The sequence below is a fragment of the Choloepus didactylus genome, chromosome 10 (assembly GCF_015220235.1).
Source record: "Choloepus didactylus isolate mChoDid1 chromosome 10, mChoDid1.pri, whole genome shotgun sequence".
NCBI lineage: Eukaryota > Metazoa > Chordata > Mammalia > Pilosa > Megalonychidae > Choloepus > Choloepus didactylus.
This window is the reverse complement of record NC_051316.1, coordinates 131,605,993-131,618,686: the sequence shown is the minus strand read 5'-3', so window position 1 is coordinate 131,618,686 and position 12,694 is coordinate 131,605,993. Positions and strand designations below refer to the sequence as shown.

The following is a 12,694-nucleotide window of genomic DNA, read 5'->3' as shown; positions in this document are numbered from 1 at the left end:
TGGGCTGGCCGCCCCTTCCCCTGAGGCCCTCAGTCGTGCCAGGTGCCCGCAGATTCAGCCTCGGGGTCCGCCGGCCCCGGGCTCTCCCTCTGACCGCCTGCCATGCGCTTCCAGGACGACCATCCCTCCCTGCGGCGGCGGCGGCGCCCCAGCCCGTCTTCCGCAAAGCCTTCCGGGGATCTGGCCCTGGACGTGTAGAGGTCTCCGCGGCCGACGCGCGCCCGAGCCGGGGCCGCCCCTGCACCTCTCCCGAGGCCGGAGCCACAGAGGCGCGCGCTGTGTCCGTGTCCCTGGGCCCTTCTCGGCTCTGCGGCTCCCACTGGGGCGCCCAGGCCGCGGCCCCCCAGCGCACGGCAGCCCTGGAAAGCCCCTGGGGGCCCTGGAGCGTTAATAAAGATAAATCTGACCCGGTGGCGGCCGTTTTGTCTCCGCGCCGAGATCCCTGCAAAGAGCAGCCCCAAATGCGACACCAAATGCCCGTCGGCTGGAGTGGGGAGCAGACCCCGCGGGAGGGGCCCGCCGCCCAGAGGACCCCGGCACTCCCTGCTGGGCGAGAGGCATGGGAGGGGGCTGGGACCCCGAAACCAAGGAGCCTCTTCCGCTCTGCGCGACTCCCAGGTTCGCCCCACGTCGCACGTGGGGTGCTTCCGTGAAAGCCGGGGCGCACAGTTGCTTTCCCGGGTCATTTAAGGCGCGCTTGGAGACCGCTGCCTCAGTTTCCCGCTCGGCTGGCGGGCCCCGCCCGGCCCGTGGCGTCGCGGTGGGCGGAGCCTCCCGGTCCCGCGACGTCACGGTGGGCGGAGCCTGGGCCGCGCCGCGGTCTCCCCGGTGCTGCGGGACGCGCGGAGGCCCCGGCGCCGCCATGCAGGGCCCGCGCCCGGCCCCAGCCCCCGGCCCGACCCCGCACCCCGGCGCGGCCCGGCTCCCCCGGCGGAGGCGGCGGCGGGCGCGCGGCGCGCTCTGAGGCCCGGGGGATGCGCCGCCGCCTCGGCCATGGGCGCCGTCGCCTCCAGGAGGAGGGCGCTGAGGAGCGAGGCCGTGTCCTCCGTGGCGGCCAAAGTGCGGTGAGCGACCCCGCGGACCCCGGCCCGGACTCCCAGCCGCGGCCCGACCACCGCCCCGCCGCCGAGTCCGGCCTCGCCCCGGGGTCCTCCTCTTCCCCGTCACCCCCAGCCCGTCGTGCCTTTCTGGTCGCGGCTTCCCTCCCCGCCCCGAGCTCCCTCCCCCGTGTTTTCCTCCAGTCTCTGTCCCCGGCTCCCCCTCCTCTGATCCGGGTGGGCGGCTCCTCTGGCCTCTGGCCTGACCCCGTCGCTGGGGGTGGGGTGGGGACTGGCCTCCGGGCCAGCCAGGGGCTCTGGGACCCGAGGGTCCCCCGGCTCTGACCCTGCTTACGGGGGATGCCTGCCAGAGCCTGGCCCCTTCTCAGTAGGCATCCCCCGCTGGCACCAGGCCCCGGTGGGTGGGGGTCTCGTTGGGTGGGCCTGCAGCCCCTGATCAGGCCCCTGCTCTGTGCCCTTCAGAGCAGCCCGAGCGTTTGGAGAGTACCTGTCCCAGAGTCACCCTGAAAATCACAACGGCGCAGGTAGGGGCGTGGGGCCCGAGAGCCCACGGGAGACCTGACCCACCTGCTGGGGTGGCACCCAGGCCCCCTGCCCTCCTGGCCCAGAGCCCCAGGAGGGACTCAGAGCTACTCATCACCATGGCACCCACCCAGCCTGGGCCGTTGGCATGGCAACAGGCCTCCTGGCACCCCCAGGGCTGGCACCACTGTCTCTGGGGCCAGCTGGTGGGGGGGGAGGGAGGGAGTTGGCAGCAGGAGAACGGGTGCGATTGCAGGCTGGGAGGTGGCCTGTTCCTTCCTGTGTCCTCTCAGACTCGGGCATGGGTGACACTGCCTGTGCACCTCCATGGGGGGTTGCAGTGCCAGGAGGTGCATGCAGCTCGGCCGTAGCGTCTCCTGAGAGCTTCAGGCCCAGCTTCGTCCAGGGGCTGCAGGCTCACCTGACGCCTCTTCCCCAGACCACCTGCTGGCCGACGCCTACTCCGGCCACGACGAGTCCCCCGAGATGCAGCCAGCGCCCCAGAACAAGCGCCGACTCTCCCTTGTCTCCAATGGCCGCTACGAGGGGGGCCTTTCTGAGGAGGCCACCGGCCAGAAACCAGCCTGTGAGGGGCCTCAGCCCCGCGTGTACACCATCTCCGGGGAGCCGGCCCTGCTGCCTGGCCCCGAGGCGGCTGAGGCCATCGAGCTGGCCGTGGTGAAAGGACAGCAGCAGCACGAGCGGCCCCACCACCACCACAGCCAGCCCCTGCGCGGCAGCCCCAAGGACCTCAGCAGGCCCTGCCAGAGCTGGGCGGGCAGCCGCCAGGGCTCCCGGGAGTGTCCCGGCTGCGCCCAGCTGGCCTCTGGCCCTGGCCCCTCCCCACGGGCCTTGGGGCTGGACCAGCCGCCCCTGCCCCAGGCTGCCGGCCGCCGCAAGAAGCTGGAGAGGATGCACAGCGTGGACCGCATGTCTGGTGAGGGGCTGTTGCTGTGGGAGCTCAGGCGGGCTTGGGTGGCCGTGCTGGGTCTCGGTCTGAGGTTTGGAGTAGGTGGGCAGAGACAAGCTTAGGCCTCACACCATAAGCTCCAGCATTACCTGGGCCTCCATCCTCAGTGGAAGGCCTGCAGCGTGTCAGCACTGGCTGGTAAAGCACAAGGTCAGTCAAGGAGTACTTCCTGGAGAAGGGACCTGGCAGGAGTTTGTAAGTTGAGCAGGTGGGAGATAAGGTGCAACCTGAAGACCAGGCTGTCTTCTGGGACTCTGGGGAGCAGTCCCTGTAACCCCCTCCCCTCAGGAAGAGCACAGGCATCTGGGGCAGGACCATTGGGGCCCTTCCCCAGGATATCATACTGGGGAACCCGAGTGTGCGCTCACTGCTCTGCCCTGTAAGAGCCTCCCTTGGACAGTCCAGCTGTGCACCCCACCCAGCCGGCCACTCCCAGGTCCTCCCAGCCTCCTGGGCCTCACGTGAGCCTGGTTCTGCCCCTGCAGATGGACCCTTGCCCTCAGCAGGGCTCCTACTCTGGGAGGTGCAGGGACCAGGTTCCGTTTCAAGGGGGTTGGGGTGTGGGCACTGCTCCTGGTCACCGGCGAGGGCTGGGGTGAGGGTGCTGAGCACGCTCCACCTTGAGCGCTTGGTCTGGGAGCTGGAGGGGCCCAGCCTCGGCAGGATGGTCTCCACACAGCACCGTCCCCGGTGGTGAGGGTGGCTCTGGCCGAGCTGATGTGAGCTGAGCGCCAGGGCTGCACAGAGAAGGGTCTGTCCTTTTCTCCATGCCCCTGGCGACCAGCCGTGCTTCCAAACGAAGGCCTGGCAAGCCTCGGGGCACCAAAGGGCTGGGCCAGGAAGATAGCAGGTGGGGGTAAAGGACCTCCTGAACCCCCAAACCCACCCCTAGTCACTGCGTCTTCCTTGGGCTCTTCTAGATGACGTCCCCATCCGCACCTGGTTCCCCAAAGAAAGCCTCTTCAGCTTCCACACGGCAACGACCACAATGCAAGCGTGAGCAGGCGGGGCGGGGCCTCCCTCCCCTCACGAGCGCCTTTTCCTGGCCGCTGGACCCCCACCCATCCCACAACTCCTGCCCCTGCCAGCCACCTGCACCTTCCCCCAAGCAGCAGAGGTGGGCCCAGTCCAGGGCACCCTGAGGGCTCTGTTCTTCACCTTCCACACGAACTTGGGTTTCCTGTCACGGGGTTCCTTCTTTGAGGCACTGTTGCCAAAGAACTCACACGCTCTCCCTTGACCCCCAGGCAGGAAGGCCTCAGCCCCCTCCCCCAGGCCAGCCTGAGCCGGTCACAGAGCCTGGCATCCACAGCCCTCCTGGGACCGGCCCTGCAGGCGGGTAGAGCCAGTTCTGCTGGTGCCGGGCAACCCCCAGGAGCCCCTCCAAGGCTCTGAGCAGAGGGGCTGCAGGGGCCCTGGGGAGGGCCAGGGTGCTCATGGCCACAGCTGACTCTGTCTTCTCTCTTCTGCTGTCCCTTCCCACCTGCGACTCCAGCATCTCGTAAGTACCCTGAGACCTTGCTTCTGAGGGCACTGGCACTGTCCCCACACTGTCCCTGGGAGGGCCCCACCCTGCGGGCCCAGCTCCCAGCAGGTGCCTGAGCCCGAGAGCAGGGCCTGCCGGGAGCTGGGCCTCAGGACCCCTCTGCCTTGCCCAGCCTCCCTGGACTGCCCCACTGGGCCCTGTGCCCGCCCTCCGTCTGCACATCCGTGCCCCTTCTGCCCCGTGGCCAAGGGCGGCTCTGACTTGCAGCGGTTTCCCAGGGTGTTCAGGGGCTACGCGGAGCGGAAGCGTCGGAAGCGAGAGAATCATTCTGCGTCCGTAATCCAGAGGTAGGGCCTGCCAGCACTCGCCACCAGGGTCCGTCTTGTCTGTGCTGGCAGGGCCTGGGCCTTCCTGCCCACGGACACAGTGGGGCAGGGTGGTGGCGACCACTGGCCAGGCCCTGCTCTGGGGACGCAGCAGCCAGGGGAGGCTGGGTGGCCTGGGCCACTGGGCACAGCTTCATCCCCGGCCTACGTGCCTTGGGATGTTGACGGTTGAGCCGCAGCCACTGGCCAGCCGTGGCTCTGTCCACCCCAAGCCCCAGAGGTGTGTGTTAGCTATAAGGGTCTCCCCCTGCTCCCCTCAGCATCAGAGATGTGTCTGGAAGCGTCTGTCCATCCCGGACTTTGGGCCTTCTCAGGGCAGTGGTGGCAGGGGCAGTGGTGCAGATGCAGCACAGCAACTCTAGACCACGGGAAAGGAAGGCAGGTGGGGTCCAGGCAGGGGTTGACCCCAAACAGTTGAGATGGAAGGGTCCAGGTCAGAAATGTGGGGAGTGTGAGTGCGTCTGGAGCATGGAGCATAAGAAGGCCGGATGGGGAGCTGGGCAGCTGGCCGGCACTGTCCCTTGTCCTGGAGCACCTGGGAGCCAGTAGGAGAGAGACTGAGTGGGATTTGCCTTGTGGTGGGCAGTGGGTGAGTGGGAGGCAAGAGCCGGGGAGGGGCCCAGAAGAGACGGCAGAGCCGGGGTCGCCAATGTCGGGGGGGCTGGGCCGGCTGAGCAGTGATGCAGGGGCAGTGGGCTGATGGCGGGCAGCACCCCTCAGCCCTACACCAGCCCTGGTGCTTCCTCTCGCAGGAACTTCCGCAAACACCTGCGCATGGTCGGCAGCCGGCGGGTGAAGGCCCAGAGTAAGACCCGGTGTGCGGGAGCCGGGCAGGGGTGTGAGGGAGGCGGGCCTTGCTGCGCTCGGCCGCGGGGGCTCCACTAGCTGCCAGACCCGCGCCCAGACTCCGCCCCCAGGATGCGCAGCCCCCACCGTGGCACTCCCAGAGCCTGCCCGGGAGACAAGTTCTCCCTGTCTGCCGCAGGCCCGGAGCCCCGCGCTGGGTGCCCGCATCAGCCTCGCACCTCAGGCCCCGCCTCTCCCTAGCACCGCCCCGCGCCGGCCCCGCCCCTCCGCCGGCCCCGCCTCTCCCTAGCACACACACCCGCCGGCCCCGCCCCTCCGCCGGCCCCGCCTCTCCCTAGCACACACACCCGCCGGCCCCGCCCCCTCAGCCGGCCCCGCCTCTCCCTAGCGCGGGCCCCGCCCCCCTCCGCCGGCACCGCCCCTCCCTAGCACACACCCCACAGGCCCCGCCCCGCGCCGGCACCGCCGGCACCGCCCCTCCCTAGCACACACCCCACAGGCCCCGCCCCGCGCCGGCACCGCCCCGCCCCGCCCCGCCCGGCCTCGCCTCTACCGCGGGTTTTGCTTCTCTTGCAGCGTTCGCCGAGAGGCGCGAGCGGAGCTTCAGCCGGTCCTGGAGCGACCCCACCCCCATGAAGGCCGACACTTCCCACGACTCCCGAGACAGTAGGTGCCCCGGCAGGCCGCCCCCGCCCCCGAGCCTCCCGTAGGCCCCCAGACTCTGCGCTCTGCTGGTGCGCCTCGGTTTCCCCGTCCCGGGGATGGGGCTGCCCGCTGTCCCGTTCTCGCGGGCGGGAGGAACAGAGCCGGCCCGGGTAAGGCGCCGGGAACGGGCTGGCGGGGCCGGGGCGCCCCCCCACCCCCCCACCCCAGGCCCGCGGGGCCCCGTCCCCACGGGTGTCGCCCCGGCTCCCGAGGCGCGGGCCCTTCAGCCGGGCTGCCCGGCCCCCGGTGGCCCCTGGGGCCCTTTGTTCCGTGACCCCACCTGCCCCACCAGGTAACGACCTGCAGAGCTCCTGCTGCACCCTGGACGACGACTTCGAGGACCTGGACTGGGAGGCGGAGAAGAGCCTGGAAGCCGTGGCCTGTGGCTCGGAGGGGTTCCTGCCGCCCAAGGTCATGGTGAGGCCCGGGCAGCCCTGGGGGGGAGGTGTCCGGACCCTCCGAGGAGCCCCCGGCAGGCTGGGGAAGGGGCGTACAAGGCTCGCGGTGACCCTTGGGCCCCAGGCGGGCCTGGGGGCGCCGCTCAGCTGCTCCGCGGCCCTCCCGCAGCTCATCTCCTCCAAGGTGCCCAAGGCCGAGTACCTCCCCACCATCATCCGCAGGGACGACCCGTCCATCATCCCCATTCTCTACGTGAGTGCCCGGCCGAGCACCCCGCCTGCGCCCTCAGGGCCGCTCATCCCTCGGGGCTGGGGGGCTGTGGCTGAGAGGGCTCTGGGCGACCTCGGGGCCGGTGTCTGTCCCCAGGACCACGAGCACGCGACCTTCGAGGACATCCTGGGTACGTGCCCCCGCCGACCCCCCAAGCTCCTCTGGGCCGGGGCCTCGGGAGGCGCAGGGCAGGGGCGGGCGGGACGCCGAGGCAGGGCCGTGCTCACCCGCGCCCACCCCGCCCCGCCAGAGGAGATCGAGAAGAAGCTGAACGTCTACCACAAGGGAGCCAAGATCTGGAAGATGCTGATCTTCTGCCAGGTGGGGCCCGGCCGCCTCCCGTCCCCTCCCGTCCCCTCCCGTCCCGGCGCCTGCAGTGCCTGGGAGTGCGGTGTGGGGGCGGGTGGGTGCTCCCGGTGCCTCGGAGGGGCCGCGCTGCCCCCACTCCCAGCCCCAGCCCGGCCCTCCCCAGCCTGACCTTCAGTGTCTTTCAGGGAGGCCCCGGGCACCTCTACTTGCTCAAGAACAAAGTGGCCACTTTTGCCAAAGTTGAGAAGGAGGAAGACATGATCCAGTGAGCCGGGTGGGGCAGGGGGCAGGGGAGCTGGAGGCGGAGCTCGGGGGTCCACCCTCCCGGAGCCTGTTGCCTGTGCCACTCCCCTCCTCACACCTGGGGGCCTACCTCCCCTCCCCACAATTGTGACCCATCCCCTCCCTCCAGCTTCTGGAAGCGCCTGAGCCGCCTGATGAGCAAGGTGAACCCAGAGCCGAATGTCATCCACATCATGGGGTGTTACATCCTGGGGAACCCTAACGGGGAGAAGGTATGGGGAATCCCACACTCTCCTCCCAGGCTTCTAGAGACTCCAGACCTGAAAAAGAGAGAACGGGATCCTCCGTGTCTCCTCAGATCACCCAGAGATACTCTGTCTCCAAGCCCAGCCCAGGCCTGTGGGGTCCTGAGAGGACGGTGGGCCCTGCCCCTGCCGTCCACTCGCCCATGTCCTCACTCCCCGTGGCCCCCACCTCCTGTCCCCATCCTCCCCACCCTCGCCGCCCCCTGCCCCTGCCCTACACTCACAGGCCCCCGTTCCCCCCGATCTCTGCCCCCTGCCCCCTGCCCTACACTCACAGGCCCCCGTTCCCCCCGATCTCTGCCCCCCGACCTCTGCCCACACGCACAGGCCCCCGTTCCCCCCGATCTCTGCCCTCTGCTCACACTCGCCCCTGTTCCCCCTGCCCGCTGCCCTCTGCTCACACTCGCCCCTGTTCCCCCTGCCCGCTGCCCTCTGCTCACACTCGCCCCTGTTCCCCCTGCCCGCTGCCCTCTGCTCACACTCGCCCCTGTTCCTCCTGCCCCCTGACCTCTACCCACACTCACAAGCCTCTTTCCTTTCAGCTCTTCAAGAACCTCAGGACCCTCATGACTCCGTACAGGGTCACCTTTGAGTCCCCTCTGGAGCTGTCTGCCCAAGGTGAGGCCTGCCCTGCCTGGTTCCAGGGCAGGGGCTAGGGGCTGGCAGCCCCAGTGGGGTGGGCAGCGGGCGAGGGTCCTGTCTGAGCTGCCCTGCTGCCCTCTCCCGCTCAGGGAAGCAGATGATCGAGACCTACTTTGACTTCCGGCTGTACCGCCTGTGGAAGAGCCGGCAGCACTCGAAGCTGCTGGACTTCGAGGACGTCTTATGAGGCCATGGCCCCCTCCCCACCAGGCTCCCCACCGGGCCTGGGCCTGGGGCTGGGCCAGTGGCTCCGCGCAGGTCACTTCAGGGCACCTCCTGCTCGCTCAGGTTCTCCCAGGGCCTCCTGCACCAACGGGGCCCAGAGGCCGCTCACCTGGCGGCCAGCTCCCACCAGGGCAGGCACGGCACCAGGGCAGAGCCGCAGACACTCCTGCTCCTCGGGACTCGTAGAAATAAGTGCAATTTCTTACACCCCTGAACCAACTGAAGAGAAGCGGTGTCGCTAGTTAACTAGTTAAGTGCCCTGTTGTTAGTTGCAGTGGAGGTGGCCCCACCGTACCTGATCACCAGCACCAGGTGAGCCTGCCCAGCCCGGGCCCCTGTGCAGCCGCGAGTCTGATCGTCTGTGCGTGACCCCTCTTGCCAGCCTCCTTCTGCTTACTCTGACCTCAGCCAGGCCGCCACCCCACAGGGTCACCTGGGCGGCAGCAGGGGCAGCTTACCCTCCCTTCCCCTCTGGGAGGCATCAGGTGGAGCCGGCCTGTCCATATACCTTTGAGCCTTTTCCACTGGCCGCTGGGGGATTCAGCTTTCACCGCCGGCATCCTGGAGGCCCATCCCAGCCCAGGGAGGCTCAAGGGCAGGGGCCGGGGCTGGGCCCCGGTGGGTGAGGGCTGGTCTCCCGGTGCCGGCAGCCCAGAGCCACGCCAGGCCCCGTTGTACATAGCTCGGGCTCGGGGGCAGGCCCCCCATACCAGAGCCTGGGGTCTGTGGGTACCCACAGCTGCTCCTTGGCTGAGGGAGGGGCTGGGCTCGGGCACTGGATGCTGTATGATCCCTCTTAGAGTGACCATTAAACCCACCCTCGGCTGCGCCCCGTGTGGTCTCCCCTCTTGATGCTCTCGCGTGCCCCTGGGGGTCACTGCTGCAAGCCTCTCCCCGAGGTGGGCACACCACAGGGGGAGGGGCCGGGGCCCCCGGGGCGGGTGTGGGGGGCACGGAGGGGCATGGAGAGCAGACCCCCAGTCAGCTGTGGGAGGAGGGGACTCGCTGTCCTGGACTGAGCAGAGGTCCTGAGGTGAGGTCGAGTGCAGGCCACCTGCTTGACTAGGGGGCTGTGTCCTGCCTGGTTGCCCTGGCCCCCGGGCCCCTAGGCCCACCTGGTTGTGGTCGGACCCCATGTGGCTGCAGCTGGAGGCTGGGAGTGACCGTGGGGCTGGCCAGCCGGGCCCTTGGCCTCTGTTGTCCCCCAGACATGCCCAGCATCACCCCCCACTGCAGTGACCAGAGCTGTCCCTCCCTTCCCCAGACAGCCTCCAGTCGACTGACCGAGATGGAGCAGTGGACGCCATGAGCGGCCACACCGCCTGGGGCTGGGACAGGGTGGGTGCGGCCTAGGAGGCCCGGACGTCGGCTCAGCAGGAGGCAGCCCTTCTCGGGGTGAGGGCCTGGGCGGGTCACGGGGTGGGCGCAGGGCAGCCCTGTCCCGCCTCCCACTTGCTGTCCCAGGAACGGTGCCCAGCCCCGGTTCTTCTCTGCTTAGGAAGGGCCCTGGGGGACCCCACGACTCAGTTTCCCCTCCCCAGTATCCCGAGCAGCTGGCAGTGAAGATGGACATGGGGTGGGGGGGCTTCCACATGGGCCCACCTTTGTGTTACCCTCAACCCTGAACTAAGGCCTTTTGGTTTCCCCTGGCCCAGTGGGGACAGGGTGGGTGGTGAGGGGCTTTAGTTCCTGAAAGATTGGGCTCAAGGCTTGAATGGAGGGAGAGAGAGGGTCTTGGGCAAGGTAGGAGCTGGGAGCTGCTGGCGCACCCGGACCACTGAGAGCCGCCTCAAGCTGTGGCAGGTCAGCCTGCCCCCGTCCTGCCTGTGAGAGCAGAACGCGTTGTGCACCTCCAGGACACATGCTTTCAGGATTTAGGTTAGACCCCAAATGTCCATCACACGCCTTTGTTTACTAGTTTAGTGCCAGTACTATTTAAAAAGCCGTAAAGCTTAACATTTAAGTGACTTTGCGTTCCCTCCTGCACTCACGGGTCCCTGACGGCTTTGCCCTCAGCATCTGGCTGCCCCGACAAGGCCACGCTGGCCACGAGGACGGACAGCTTCCCCGCACTGTGTTTCTTACAGGGCACACGTGCGCGTCACCTGCAGACGTGAGCCGAATCCCCGGGAGGAGACACACACTTGGATACCTGTGTTCTTTTCCAGGCGACCCTGGTGTAGACCGGGGTCCCCGCTGTGGTCAGGCTGGGCCTGGGAAGGGCCGGGAGGTTCCACAGGAGGAGCAAAAAGTCAACATTGAGTTCTCCCCGGTGCAAGGCCCACCGTGCTCCTCACAGTACCAAAGGGTGGAGGAAAAGACCCCCTCAGCAGCCAGAAAACTGAGGGGTGCCTTGGGAGAAACCCAGGACACACAGGAAAAGCGTTTGGGGACAACTACGAAACAGGGAAGGTGACACCCAGGCCTGGAGGTGGGGTGGGGGCCATGGAGGCCACTCCCAGCACAACCCGGGGCTGGGCCAGGCCGGGCCCCCCTGCAGGTCCCCCAAGCCCAGGGAGGCTGGGGTGGTGCTTGAGGCTGTGAGAGCAGCAGTCCGTCAGGCTGGACATGTGGGCACGGAGGGGCCGTCCCAGCAGCACCCCAGCCACCCTGTCACCCACCTCTGGACCCTGCTCAGGACCTTGGGGCAGACACCCCCTCTAGGCCCGGGCATCACCCCAACTTCCTTCACCCAGATGGGGCAGCTCCTGTTCTGCAGCTGAGCTGAGGAGTGGGATTTGTCCCTAGGCCCTCACTGCTTCTGTCCAGAACCCCCCATGTCCACGCCCTCCAGTGGGGGCTCCCCCAGCCTCTTCCATGGAGGGGCGAGAAGCAGGCCCCGGGGTGGAGTCAGCTTGCACTCAGCGGGGTTTGGATCAGAAGAGGAGGTGCCCCACGCCTTGCAATGCAACACCTTCACAGCACTGGCCGAGATGCCAGGGCAAGCAGGGCCGAGATTGAAACACCCACATTATCCTGTAAACAAGACCCAGAGTCTTGTGGAATAATATTAAAAATATCCAGGATACAAACCAGAATCACTCAGCATTTGAGGAACTATGGAAATCTTGGCTGATGAGGGAAAAAACCATCAACAGACGCCAAGGATGAGAAGATGCGCACTGAATATCCCACAAGGGCTCCGAAGCAGCTCTTAATAAAATCTCAGTGAACAACTGCAGACACAAGACACAAATTAGAACAAAGTGTATCAGCAAATAAGCAGAAGATATAAGAGCCAAGTGAAAATTTTAGAACTGAAATATACAATAACCAAAACAAAAAACTGGTGGAGTCAATTGCAGAATGGAGATGACAGAAGAGTCAGTGAGCTTGATTAATACAGATCAACTGAAATTATCTAATGTGAACAACAGACTAGGGGGAAAAAACAGCCTCTGCTACTCATGGGATGACAAAAGAAATAAAGATAGAAAACAACCCAAGTTTAACAAAAGATCTAAACTTACAGATTCAAGAAGCTCTGTGAACCCTAAACAGGATTAACCCCAAGAAGTCCACCTGCAGACACACCCCCAAACAAGCTGCTGAAAACGAAAGACAAAGTCCCGAAGGCAGTGAGAGAAGAAGGACACGTGCTGTAGGGAAACAGCGAGTCAAGTGACCGAGAAATTCTCATCAGAAAGCACGGAGGCCAGAGGACGTCGCCACGCTTGAAAAGGGCTGAAAGGAAAGAACCGTCCATCAGATCCCACAGCCGTGGACATGCCGTTTGAGAAGGTGATGCAAAGACACGGGTGAGCTGCAGAGTGGAGGGACAGCGACAGAAATGCCAAGTAGACCAGACTTCTCTCGAGTTCTTCAAAACATGTTTGACAGATGAAAGCAAAAGTTAAAACCTCGTGTTCGGGATTGAATCAGACCCCCCATGAAAGGCAGGTTCACAACCCAACCCCTGGTCCTGGGGGCTGAGCCCATTTGTAAATAGGACCCTGGAAGCAGTTATTGGTTCTGGTAGTGCAAACCGGACCAGGGGCCTTACTCCTTAATGGCTGGAGAGAGAAGCCAGGGGGAGCAGCCAGAGCTGGGCGTCAGCAGAGCCCAGAAGGGAAAGGGGAAGACGCCACCATGTGCATCGCCATGGGACAGAGAAGCCAAGGAGCCCGCAGACGGCCGGCAGGAGCTGCTGAGCTGGAGGATGCCAGCCTCCCTGCCGTGAAACCGCGAGCAGCCAGGAAACTAAAACACCTCAAACCTGTGGCTGCCGTCAGAGAGGGCCTGAGCTTCATCAGCTCGTGATTCAGCCAGTCTGGGCTCCATCAGGTAGCCTCCCACTCAAGGGCACAGGGACAGACAGTAGTTTACAAGAGCACTCAAGACAGGAAGTCAACTTCAACCCATTTTAC

General features: G+C 66.2%; 2 protein-coding genes across 13 annotated transcripts in view; both read left to right on the top strand.

Moving 5' to 3' along the window:
* The window catches only part of PNPLA7 (patatin like phospholipase domain containing 7), a 116,214-nt gene extending 115,803 nt beyond the window's left edge, over positions 1 to 411 (top strand). For 9 of the 10 annotated variants that reach the window (XM_037797680.1, XM_037797681.1, XM_037797679.1 and 6 more), the window contains one exon: positions 115 to 411. In XM_037797680.1, the coding sequence (XP_037653608.1) occupies positions 115 to 198 (84 nt within the window). In that variant the 3' untranslated portion in view covers positions 199 to 411. The remainder of the gene's footprint in view (positions 1 to 114) is intronic. The other variant, XR_005210668.1, reaches the window with a different exon arrangement.
* Positions 412 to 902: 491 nt separating this feature from the next.
* Positions 903 to 9,156, top strand: NSMF (NMDA receptor synaptonuclear signaling and neuronal migration factor). 3 transcript variants are annotated; one of them, XM_037797690.1, is made up of 16 exons: positions 904 to 1,064; positions 1,521 to 1,582; positions 2,020 to 2,517; positions 3,471 to 3,546; positions 4,046 to 4,051; positions 4,315 to 4,383; positions 5,175 to 5,227; positions 5,806 to 5,895; positions 6,227 to 6,351; positions 6,502 to 6,585; positions 6,700 to 6,733; positions 6,854 to 6,924; positions 7,098 to 7,177; positions 7,325 to 7,427; positions 8,003 to 8,078; positions 8,192 to 9,156. In XM_037797690.1, exons 1-16 carry the CDS (start codon positions 994 to 996, stop codon positions 8,287 to 8,289), a joined length of 1,596 nt encoding a protein of 531 aa, XP_037653618.1. In that variant the 5' UTR covers positions 904 to 993; the 3' UTR covers positions 8,290 to 9,156. The 3 variants fall into 3 exon arrangements, with proteins under 3 accessions (XP_037653619.1, XP_037653618.1, XP_037653620.1); XM_037797692.1 differs by having other exon boundaries at positions 948 to 1,064; positions 1,526 to 1,582; XM_037797691.1 differs by lacking the exon at positions 4,315 to 4,383 and having other exon boundaries at positions 903 to 1,064.
* The last annotated feature ends 3,538 nt before the right edge of the window (positions 9,157 to 12,694 follow it).

Coding starts and splice junctions, on each gene's coding strand:
- NSMF (XM_037797690.1), top strand. CDS start 994: ATGGGCGCCGTCGCCTCCAGGAGGAGGGCGCTGAGGAGCGAGGCCGTG. Junction 6,925..7,097: donor AGATGCTGATCTTCTGCCAG/GTGGGGCCCGGC, acceptor AGTGTCTTTCAG/GGAGGCCCCGGGCACCTCTA. Junction 7,428..8,002: donor GGAACCCTAACGGGGAGAAG/GTATGGGGAATC, acceptor CTTTCCTTTCAG/CTCTTCAAGAACCTCAGGAC.